The following is a 12,623-nucleotide window of genomic DNA, read 5'->3' as shown; positions in this document are numbered from 1 at the left end:
ACACCACCAACGAGGCCCAGGTTGAAAATGTCAATGCCAATCTCACTCAAATGGACCCCATCAGGCTACAGTAAATCACTGTTGTCCCCTTCCAGCTCCCTGTGGCGTACCACAACACCACTGATACGACGAACAAACTTCGAAACTTGAGCATTCATCTTGCGCCAAAAACACTCCAGGCTCGCACCTGGAGCACGGTGAGCCCAGACCAGGCGGGGGACAATTTCAGACCAGACAACAGTAAGGTTAGTGAACGTGGCACGGCAATGAGCAATGTCACGTTTAATGGACAAAATGAGGACCACAGAATGAGACAGGCCTACGTCATTTCCCCCAGCATGGATGATAAGGACAATCGGACCTTGTACAAATCTTTTAAGGATCAACAGTTCAGGCAACATTTGCGCCCAATGAAGCCCACGGAAGCCACACCAGTGTATTCTGGCAACCGAGAAAGGAAATCCAAGATTCCTCCCATAGCGTCTGTTGGAGGCACGTCGGGCAGCCCAGTAAACAAAAGAATCTCTGATGATCCAAACCCGAACTGGAGGGGAACCTGAAATCAACACAAAAGATGAACATATAGGGAAAACCGAGAAGAATCCCACCTACCCAGGCGCTGCAGCTCATTGTCTGAAAAAAACATCCCATGCGCAGAGGTGGCTGCACCAATGCAAAAGGAGTGAAATCCGCAGGAGTCAGGCCCAACTGAGAAAGACAAAGGCGGAAAACCCGAAGGAACTGAAACCTGCTGAGATTGGAGGAATCAGCATGAACAAGATAAACAGAAGCATGAGGGTGGACAGAAGAAAAGGAAGAAGACAAGCGAACCGGGCAAAAGGGGCCCCCACAGGCCTTAAGGACAACGCGCTTACCTCTGGAAGACTGATCCATTTTAGAAGAGGGCAAAAGAATAGAGACAAAAGAATTAGAGGTAAGTACATTCTCGGTCAAAACTCCACCCAAGGAATGTCTATCCTTGGAGACCAGCTCGCTGATCCGAAAGGCACCAAAGAATGCCCAGGAAAAGGCAAGCTGGTAAAGGAGACTCTCGTAGGAGGAGAAACAAACCCTAGGTAAGATAAACAAAACACTTGTCAGAATTTGGACTGGGCGCCGGGAGTCGGGGAAGCAAGTCAGACGTCTCCATCCTCGCAAAACCCTCCGAACGACAAAATCCCTGGTGATGTTTTCCCAGGCAAGGAGCCTGAACCAAAAGGAGAGAGCAGAGAGAACAGTACCCACTGACGAATCAGAGACCTTCTTCTCTTGCAGGTGGACCAGATAGCAGAAGAGAGACAAGTGCTTGTCCTATGGGGTAGAAAGGAGGAACTCACCGCCAAGCACAGACACCCATTCAGACCAAATCCGAAGATAGGCCACCCACGTATTTCGATAGAGTGAGGCACCGACGTGGCTCAACTAGCTTTGGAAACGAGGGTCCACAAGAACTTCAGGAGGCCCACTGGAGAAGCATTCGGGGCCAGCAGAAACGGTCGAAATGTGAAAGAGAAAGGGAATCAGCGATAGCATTAGAAACACCAGGGACATGTTTCGCCCTAAACCACACATTCAATTGTAAACATCTAAGAACCAACCAACTGCGAGTTAGGCACTTCCTCTAGCTGCCAGCAGGAATGACCATGAAAGATCTGTAAGAAGGAAAGCCACACCTCCAAATCATCACGCATAGGCTTAGTTATGCGTAAGTAATGATGAGGAGCCGCTATACCCTTCGTGGCCCATGACAGCCTCCGACAGAAGGCCCTACCCATGGGAAGCACTCGGCAAGCAAAGACAAGATGTCCCAACAGGGATTGAAGCTGCTGGAGCTGGAGCTTCCTGGCGTCCCTAGCGAATAGCACCAAAGCCTTAAGCTTAGCCAATTTATGTGCCGGGAGCCGGAAGACCATTTCCACCGAATCAATTTCGATACTTAAAAATGACAAAACAGGGAACGGACCCTCGGTTTTAGCAATCGACAGTGGGGTGCCCAAAGGTACTACAAACCTTCTGAAAAGCTGACAACATGTGAAGTCAAACGTCACTACCCGCAGGACCTATAAACAAAAAATCGTCCAGGTAGTGTAAAACTGAGTGAAAGCCAGAGAACTGAATAAAAACCCATTCCAGGAAGCAGCTAAAAAGTTCAAAATAGTAGCATGAAATGGCACAACCCATGGGGAGGCACATATCCTCATAGCTGTCCTGGAAAAAACAACCCAGGAGATGAAAACAGTCCGGGTGGATGGGCAGGAGGCCAAAGGCAGATTCAATGTCAGCCTTGGCCAGGAGAGCAGAAGCACCTGCAGACCTAAGCAGACCAAGCAACGTATTGAAAGAGTCATATTGCACCCGGGACCCCTCCTTGTCAATACCGTCATTAACAGAAGAACCCGACGGAAAGGATAGGTGATGGATAAGTCGGAATTTGCCATGATCTTTTTTAGGCACCACGCCAAGCGGGGAAACCCATAAGTTGTGATAGGGAGTGAGGTCAAACAGTCCCGCCATGGGTCCGATTAGTAACTCTTGTTTAATTTTGTCAGCAACCACGGACTCAAACCACGCCGCAGAGTTGAAATTATTGGACATCGTGGGCTCATCCGACGGCACAAAGGGAATCCAAAATCCCCAGTAAAAACCGTCCCAAAGGATCGATGCCTCCCTACTGAGAGGGTATTGGGCGAGCAAGGGAAGCATCCTTGTGATGCTCACTGGCATCCTCCGGCTTAGGAAGGTCAGGTCTGTAACCCTGCTTAGTTGATTGAGGCCCTTTCGTCTTCTGGAAACAGCGGACCGCTGGGTGAGCCCCTCCGCAAGTGGAACACTCATGCTTAAAGCGACACGAGGTGTACCACTTACAGTGGCTTTCGTTAAACATCCAGCAGATGCCTTTCTTGGATGCTGCTGATGCTCCGACGAGAGCACCGGCAGGGGACTGAAAGGTGGTCGGTCTATGAGGGCACATGAGTAGCAGCCAAAGTCTCCCATCCTGGCTGTCAAAACGCAGTTCTTTGCGGGCGGTCATCCTCTGGTGAAACTGGGTGTCATAATTGAACCAGGACTGCCCGGCATACGTTTTGTATGCCCCCCAAATGAGATCCAGGTATACAAAGAGAGAGGGGGCCAGCTCCTGGAACTTCTCACAGAGCACCCCTGCATAGGCGCAGAAACCCTGCAGCCAGTTCCCAAATGTGAGAGGAAGCCGCTTCGCCTTTTCAGCCTGAACATTCACATCGATCTGCCTAGACCTATCCACTGTCTCCTTGTCAAACTGCACCAGCGTCAGTACGTCAACGAACTCTCAGCGCCAAATTTTTTCTTTGATGTCCTACGGCAGGTGCAGAACCACGGTGAAACAGACCACCGGGGGGCCACCCAGGTGAAAACTCGACCCCGGGGACGACGAGAGCGCCACGCCTGGTGTAACGCCCAACTGCATCAATACCGATTTCACCGCCACAAGGATGAGGTCGTTTGTGGAAACAGCGCAAGAATCACTACCCCAAACCACCCCACAGTCATACTCACACAATAGCGGCTGAGTAGGGGAACTCAGTGGAGGTCCATCACGTGTTGCACTTTGCCGCAGGTGGTCACTGGCAGGAGGAGCTGGAGGCGGATGCTGAAGCCCGGGCGAAAGACAGCTGATCCTGGGAGGAGGTGCAGATGGAAGAGAAGGCTGTGAGTAGCTCAAGTCTAAGGGAAGACTTAGACCCTATTGGTGAGTGAAATGACCAACAGGTGGCAGTGCAGAGCAGGAAGACTCACCTAGCAGCGCTGGAGCCTCCTGCCTCAAGTGACCAGTGAACCCAGGCAGATGAACAGTGACATTGTCACTTTGGGAGGAAATAGAACGAGCAGCAGGAGCAGAGGAGGATCCAGGAAGCAGAGGCTGGCCTGGGAGCCGGGAGCCTCCCACAGAGGAGCTGAGCCATCGCCCACACAGGTACCGATGCCCACGCGCCCCACGGAGCCATGCAAGGAGGGAAGGCAAAGAGCCTGGGGGAAGAACCAGGGAGCGGGCGCAAGCCAGACAGGGAGCCAGAAACTTCCCACTGTGAGGAGGGGCAAGCCCCGACATTGGTAATGGCACCACGCGGCTTTGGGAGGGGGGATAAGCACCAGCAGCAGCTCCCGCCAAGAGCTGAGCACCTGGAACAGTCTCTGGAGGGGGTGCCGTGCGAGCCCGAGCGGCTACCCCACAGTGACCAGCAGATTTCAGCGGGGCTCTGGGGCTCCTAGAGTGGGGGAGACGCTGCCGAACTGCCTGGGGAGAGCCGCAGCTGGGAGTATGCCGGGATCCAAGAGCAGTGCAGCGCCAGGGTTGAGCAGAGGAGCCAGCACCATCAAGGCCAGTGGCTCCCCTATTCTCCCTAGAAGCATGAGTTGCAGTCCTACGGGGGCTGGGGCTCAGCCTGAAGGGTTGACGGGTGGCCATGGGGGCCCTTGGAGCTAGCAGCAGGCCAGCCTTGGCTGCATCCACAGGTGGGGGGTGAGGGCCGGGGAAACAGTCTCACCAGAGAGTAAAGGCATGAGCCAGTCCACCTGGCCCCTTTTGAGCAGATCCCTGACCCTCTCAATCAAGGCATCGGTGTCCATGGTGAGTCCAGCAGAAATGCAGGGGAGGCCAACACTTGTGACCTCAAATTCTTCCGGAAGTAGTGGGACGTGCCTCTGTGTAGCTTTTTCTAGAGTTCAGGCTCCACCCCATCACCTCGTGCCATTGTAGCCAATCCCAGCGAAGCCACTCAGACTCCCTGATTAGGTTGACGCCCCGCTTGGTTGCCTAGCATCCATCAGTCAAGGCTCCCTTTCCTCAGGGTGGGGCGGGTCAGGGGGCCTTCAATACTGTCCATTGTACTGTATAGTGTTGTACTATTGGGAGATTCTTCCTTCGCATGTACTTGTATTAGTATCTTGTAAACAGTATGTTCTATATAATCTCCCATGTGTGATGATTTAATAAAGATCATATTTTTCAACAAAAAAAAAAATATAGACTGGTGCATGCTGGGCCTGTGATATCACAAGGGGCCCCTGGGTGATGTAGACAGGGGGCCCCACCCCTTACCTATATAAAACATGTCAAAGTGCAGAGCAGGCATTTGGCGGGAGGCCACCCACCGCTGTGCCGCGGGTCGCGTGATTGACGATTGATTTACATCAAGGGACACCATTTTTTTATTTTTTAATAAGGGATTTGTCAAAAACTTGTTTTTATTACATTTTGACACTTTTTTGGTGAATGGGTACTATTAATATGTACCTGATACCCATTCACATGGCTGGGGGGATCTGGGGGCCCCTTGTTAAAGGGGGCTTCCAGATTCTTATAAGCCTCCATCTGCAGACCCCCACAACCAAGGGCCACAGTTGTGGGGATAAGGCCCTTGTCCCCATCAACATGGGGGCAAGGTGCTTTGGGGTGGCCCCAAGGCACCCACCCTCCATTTGAGGACATGTGGCCTGGTATGGTTGGGGGGGCACTCGCTTGCCCCCCTTTCCTGACCTGCTGGGCTGCATGTCCGGATAAGGGTCTGGTATGGATTTTGGGGGGACCACATGCCATTTTTTTTTTTAAATTTATTTGGCGTGGGGTTCCCCTCCAAACCCATACCAGACCACAACGTTTTTTTTCTTTATGTTTTAACTGGCACTTATTTTTTGCTCAGCTGTCAGTTGGGGAAAACCCCTTGGCAGCTGAAGACTGAATGGGTGTTAAAGAAGCTGCGTCCGCCTTCCCGGCCCTGCTCCTTAACAACCAGCTTACACTGCACCGTAATTGGGCAAAGCTTTGCCCAATCAGGGCGCAGAATGCAGCGCTCATTGGCTTGGTCTCCTTCAGGATGGTATTGCATTTCATTCTCCCTTGCTTCGGAAAATAGGACACGACCATCTTGTTGTCTATTTGAATTAGAGTTTTCTTCCTCTTGATTAGAGAAGCCAAGAAGTACAATGTTTGTCATGCTGCTCAAAGTTCCAGAATATTAAAGACTGTTATTATTTCTGACCTTGGTGATTTGCCCTGGACTAGAATATCCTGAAAATGAGCTCTGCAGCTTTGAGTGCTGACATCTGACATATTGTGAACCAAGTGACCACGTCCAGCCGCTTTTGCAGATTCAATACCTAGAGCCAATTTGGCTTATTTGAAGTAATGATCTCCATATGCACTGGCTCAGGAAGCCTGTTTGAAAGCATGGAAATAAAAGCATGGAACACATGTCCTGTGCTTCATTGATAGAACACCACATTACTCTGTTACCTGCTTACTGGACATTACCCCACAACCACCAGAATAGGGTTCTTCATGAGGGACCCCTTTAGCACCTGTGGTATGAGGAATTCAGGGAGGAGAGTTTCAGAGAACCTGCTTGGAAAGGACCAAAAGAAGCAGTCAGGTAAGGGTAAAAATAGCAAAGAATGAATGGAGCAAATACGCTTACCGGAACAGGTGGACACGTTTGCCGTACGGCTAGGTGTTATACAGGCTTAAGGATCGATCGATCCAAATAGATGTTTGTTGTAGAGGCGTATACGGCAGGTTCCACTGGTTCCTTTGTAGCAATGGTACACGACCTAAAGACATCAGATGTTCCAGGTCTGGTTGCACGCACTTCTCCGACAGGTGTATATAGGAGGAATGCACCTTTCACAAAGCCATCATGGGGACATGGAAAAGGAAAAAAAGGCTCCACATAGTGCTTAAATCCAAAGAAGCAGGTTTATTATATATTTTCTTATATTTAGTTAATTACTATCATGCTGAACAGCTGATAGTCACATTTGTGTTGATTTTTATGTATAGCGCTGCATTGTTTTTTCTTTTCACTGTTCACATTGTCACTACTTTGTTGATGCTGGCTGCTATACACCCTCTCTCTCTTTTTTTCAGTAGTGCAACCATATCGTTATTTTATAAAGGGTAAAAATAGTACAAAAATGAATTTCATTAGTAATTCATATTTTGCTAGGGACAGTAGCTGCATCCTATTACTGTGAGGGAAAAAAAAAACGGATTCTGGTGCTAGGTAGAGTTTTTTTTATTCATGGAGTAGTCAGTCTTGTATCCCTGTAAAGTTTGGCCCATCAATATGCTGCCATGCCATGCACAGGAAAGAACTATTAGGCAGAATGCAAAAATGAGAAATGTATTTAGTCAAAGGTAAAATGTATTGAAATACAATCACAGTGAATAATCATTTACGAGAATGAACTTAAAGAGGAGGCCCCTGAAAAATTAAAAGTCATCAGCTACAAATACTGCAGCTGCTGACTGTTAATATATGGACACTTATCTGTCCAGGGATCCTGCAATGTCGGCACCCCAGCCGATATTCTGATTGACTGTCAGGTGCAATCGCCACCATTTCAGGTAAGGGAACCCGGCTTTTGGCTTCACAGCCAGGTCCCTACTGCGCATGCATGTAGCGCACTATGCTTTCTAATTGGTCTGGTGGCGGAGGAAGGAGTAGGGGGCCCCGTCTCCCGGAAGTGAGAAACAGTACACGTCAAAAACAGATACCCGTTCCCCCCTCCCCCCTAAAAGGTGCCAAATGTGGTAATGGAGAGGGGAAAAGATGGATAAGCGGAGGTTCCACTTTTGAGTGGAATTCCGCTTTAACAGGCGCTGACCAAAGAAACAAATTGTGTGTGATAAAGGGACAGCAAGAGCCATTTACTGTGTTTGGATGCATTGTACGCTATGTGGTAAGAAATTATATTGCCTCTTTGTTTTTTTAGGGTGCTATTATCACACTTTTTGGAGTTAATTTCCTAAAGGCAAATAGACGTTGCAAGGGAAGTTGTACTTTGCAAGGGAATTTTACCCTGCACTTAGCGAATAAGGTGAAGGTCTGCTGACTTCCATCATCTAATCACATGCAAGTAAAACTTTTTTTTCACTTTCTTTGTGCTTGATTTTATATTGTTTGCAAAGTGGAATATCACCTCATTCATTAAGCTCTGGGGAAAAATGCCCTTGCAAAGTGCAACTTCACTTTCAAAGTCAACAGCCTTTTCTGATTTTAGTAAACCAACCCCATTGTCTTACCAGTTCAAGGAACAACAAGCAAACACACAAACATGTCATTTCAGTGACAATAGCTTGTCAAGCAGCCCTCCAGATATGACCTCCTATTGACTGCAATGTAATTCAGTTTCAAAATCCTAGTGTAGCACCCTCCAGTGTGTGCTACTAGAAGGGAGATTAGGCAAACTATAGTCTAGCCCAGGGATAAACCTGAGTCACTGGATCTAGGTCAGGGTTATTAGAGGCCAGGGCTGGATGACTCATAGCAGCTCTCTGATAACCCCGCACTGTTTCTAGAATGTTGGAGAACATTCTGGAAGATAGTGGGCAAAAGCTGGGAGGGTTTGCTTTGAATATTTAGGGGTCCTTAGCCAATACCCAGGTTGGGGGCCTGGCAGGGAACTAATGAGCCATGCCAGCAGAGGAGTTGAGTGGCAGAAGGACAAGCAGTGTTGAAGGGAGTCTGTCGGTGGCCCTTGGGGGCCCCCGCCAGGAAGGGTTTTACCTCGGGCTGGAACTCGGGAGGCTGGCCTGGAAGGATCCCATTACAGGAGTGGGAAGAGAAAGCAGCCAGGTGGGCTGGTGGCAGCCAGGTGGGATAGCATTTCTGCAAGCAGTAGAAATGGGACAATTGTCTATGAGGAGGCAGAAGGTTGTGTGAGATACTGTTCATTCCACATTGTAAGTTTTTTTTAAGGGATTGTTCCTAGCCTGTAATGGCCTATTGCCGAACTAACTAGGGACTGTTAGTTCCCACAGGAGTGAACCAGCAGGATCTGTACAATGGAACCAAGTTTGTGCAGGTGGAAGGAAGAAGAGGAATCTGTAAATAGGGAGGAAGTTGTCCCTGGTTTTAATTGTTTTCAAGTTGGGTATCCCATAATCCCTTAACCAGGGCCATCTTAATACAAGGGCACTCCTGGGCATTGCCCAGGGGTCCCAGGTGCATGGGGCCCCGCAATATACTTGCAATACATCATATTTGCCAACTGTCTGGGACATTCATGCTTTTTACTAAACTGTCCTGAGATGGCCGTGTCCCGGGAAGTGTCCCAGAACCTATACTGTGCCCTCCTGATCTCAGTATTGTTCCCTCCTGACCCCTCCTGTACTGTGCCCTTCTGCATTCCTCACTTTACTGTCCCCTTTGTGTTGATTAGTCTTTGATTTATGGAATGTTTTCTTTTTGAAAAATGTATTTTATTGAAAGTACTAATGAATCTATGTTTAATTCTATCAACTATTTATACTTTATTTCTTGAAAGTAGGTGCGTAAGTTGGGGCAAGCTGGTAGGGGCCCCAGTGCATTACTTTGCCCAAAGGCCCATGATGCTATTAAGATGGCCCTGCCCTTACCCCATCCAAGTTATCATCCCCTAATAAAACAACAGAAACACAAGCCAAAGGTCTGATCACTGTGTCTGGCTACAAGAAGGAAATGCTGTGTGACTGGCTGTGCAGTAGTGGGGAACCCTGCCATTAGCAACTCCTACAGGGGTAGAGTTACACTAGTATGACAATTTTATTTTAACTTGTAAAATTACAGTCTAACTGTATTTTAGCAAAATTGCTTATCACGCCACATCACTGTATATTGAAATATTTCCTGTAATATCCATATTATGTTTTTTTTCTTCTTTCAGAGATCAACTTCAGGAGAAAGAAATGCGCCTAAGGTCGTCCATCAAGCAGATTTTGAAATGTGATTTTGAACAGGAAAACAGAACTTCCCCGGTGCTACTACCACTTGCTGATTGTATTATCAGTGCGTGGATATTGGAAGTTATCAGTAAAAATGAAGATGAATACATGAAGAATCTGGAGAAGATCATAAAGCTGCTAAAACCCGGAGGCCAACTGTTACTTATTGCAGGATTAGATACAACTTACTGGTTTGCTGGAGCAGAACGGTTCCATTTTTTAAAATGTAATGAGGAGTTTGTGAAAAACGCCTTTGGTAAGGTGGGTTTAGTCATTGATTACTATACAGTGCAGAGGAGACGCAATGTCAGTGATATCATTGATTATAAAGCTGTTCTATTCATTGTTGGATGCAAAGGGGAGTAGATGAGTGGAGCCAATAGCATTCATCTGGAGCCAAATCGAGTCAAATAGAATTATGTTAGCCTCCGGGTTTTATTGCAGTCAGAAATCACAGCAGTTGCGCTAAAGTCAGCAATGTTATTTTGCATCAATCTGTGTTAAATTGTGTTAACAAATATCACTATCTTAATAAAGATCATTCAGAATATAAATGTGTGTTGACTTGTCTTAGAGCAATATTGTAAACCTTTTATGTATACAATATATCTTTTTATCTATTTATTGATAACCAACACATTTCAGGACATTTACTGTGTGCCTTTCATCAGAATATAGATAAAGATTATATAAAAATATAATATCAGATACAGTGTATGGACAATATATTAGAAAACATAAAAAATTAACATTATCAGGTTCAATACCTAAACATTATTAAAAGTTTGTGAGGAAAAAAAATATAGAAGAGATTAAATTGATAAGTGTTGTACAGGACGGCAGGGATGGGCCCTGGCTGGCAGCTATATTTCCCCACTATTTGGGTTGTGTTCCCTTTAAGCACTTGCTTACTGGGCACTTTTACCCCCTTCCTGCCCAGGCCAATTTTCGACTTTCAGTGCTGTCACACTTCGAATGACAATTCAGCACGGTCATGCTATACACTTTACCCATATGACATTTTTATCATTTTTTTCACATAAATATCCTTTTGGTGGTATTGATTCACCACCGGGTTTTCAATTTCTTTCTAAACAAACGAAAAAAGACCGAACATTTTTCAAAAATATTTTTTATAGAATTTAGAATTTGGCAAACATAATTTTTCTCCTTCACTGATGGCCATTATTAGGCGGCACTGATGGGAACTGATAGGTGGCACTGATGGACACTAATAAGTAGCACTAGTGGGCACTAATGAGGCTGTCCTGATAGGTGGCACTGATAGACCATACTGATAGGTGGCACTGATGGGCACTGGTAGGCAACACTGATACATGGCACTGATGAGGAGGCACTGATGGTCACTGATTGGCAGCACTGATGGGCACTGTTGGGACTGCATTGATAATCAGTACACTGATATTCATTGCCCTTAATATTAGTGTTGATGTCCCTTTAACACAAGCCGGTTTTTGGCTTCCTTCTTCTCTCCTAGCACTGTCAGTGTGAGGAAAGAAACACAGATAACCGGCTTGTGTCTACATCCGTGATCAGCTATCATTGGACACAGTTGATCACGTGGTAAAGGACCGCTGTGATTGGTCCTTTACCCCAAACTGTGATCAGTGAGTCTGAACCCAAGGGAGAGAAGAGGACTGACTTATGGTCCCCTCTGGATCGATAAGTCTTCATTTGGGACCCGAAAATTGGAATTTCTGGGTGAGAAGGAACTTCCATCCCTCATTACGGGGACTTTTACCCTGAAAGGGTTTACCCGTTTGCATCAGAGTCCAGAAAAGGAGGAGGAAACACTCAGTGCCAGTCTGTGAGGTGAAGTAGAGAAGAAACACAACTAAATGAGCAATGTGGGCTAGCACCTGGCTGAGACAAGGTTGCTGAACTCTGATGACCTTCTCTTTGGGACCTCTTAGGCATCCAGGAGATTTCAAACACCCTGTTAAAGTAGAAGTGTGACTGGCAGTGAGCCGAGCGTTTATGTTTTGTACCAACAATTGATCGACATTTTTTGTTTCCGGAGGACCAGCTGTTTTTTCTGTTGGCCTGTTTTTGACCATAAAAGGGACTGTTTGCTTTTACTAAGGTGCTTGGCTGATGATCTCCGGCTCCAATATCACAGTGTATATATAATAAATAAACTACATTTTGTAAATAGCATGCCAAATAAATTACTTTAAATATTAATTAGATATACACATCATAGAAACTAAAAAGTAAATGTTTACATTATCACAAAAGGTGACTTTCTTTAGTTATACTTTTTCGATTCTATAATGTGTTTATATATGTAGTAATAACTAATGATTTGTTATTACTATAGTTAGATAAAGCTTTAGGTTAGTGTATTTTTTTAAAGCAGTACCAGGGACAGTACTAACATAAATGACTTTTGCAAAGTACCTGCAAAAAGGCATCTGCAGGTCTTCTGGCAGAAGCTGCATAGTAGCCAATTACAAGATGTGCTGACCAGGATATTTGAGGCCACATAAATGGAGCCATGTAAGTAAAGAACTATACTTCAAAAAAGATGTCTTTTTCACAAGATAGAATATACAAGGCTACCGGGATTGTTGGAGAATAAAAATCACACTACATAGGTTTAACTGTATGTTTTTTTTTCAACATTATAAACTGCATAACTATGTAAAGGAACAGAAATGAGGGTAATTAAGTGTTCTTGCATAGCAAGACCACTTACTGTTATCTCACATATATATTATTAGTGGGACTGCTTTAGCAGTCCCACTATTGTTATTCGATTTTATTTATTTTTAATATTAATTTTAATTTTAATTTTATTCCGTACGTTTTTTGACTCTGCGTAACTTCTGCATACTTTCAGCTATTAAAACCATTCAACTAT

At 46.0% G+C, this 12,623-nt stretch overlaps 1 protein-coding gene across 1 annotated transcript in view; it reads left to right on the top strand.

The window, feature by feature from the left end:
• Window positions 1–10,209, top strand: part of LOC141111265 (indolethylamine N-methyltransferase-like) — an 82,272-nt gene extending 72,063 nt beyond the window's left edge. The window contains exon 4 of the mRNA XM_073603409.1: window positions 9,682–10,209. Within this exon, the coding sequence (XP_073459510.1) occupies window positions 9,682–10,105 (424 nt within the window). The 3' untranslated portion in view covers window positions 10,106–10,209. The remainder of the gene's footprint in view (window positions 1–9,681) is intronic.
• Window positions 10,210–12,623: the final 2,414 nt, after the last annotated feature.

The sequence above is a fragment of the Aquarana catesbeiana genome, linkage group LG10 (genome assembly GCF_042186555.1).
Source record: "Aquarana catesbeiana isolate 2022-GZ linkage group LG10, ASM4218655v1, whole genome shotgun sequence".
Taxonomy (NCBI): Eukaryota; Metazoa; Chordata; class Amphibia; order Anura; family Ranidae; genus Aquarana; species Aquarana catesbeiana.
The sequence above is the reverse complement of the archived record's forward strand: the minus strand, read 5'-3'. Positions and strand labels throughout refer to the sequence as shown.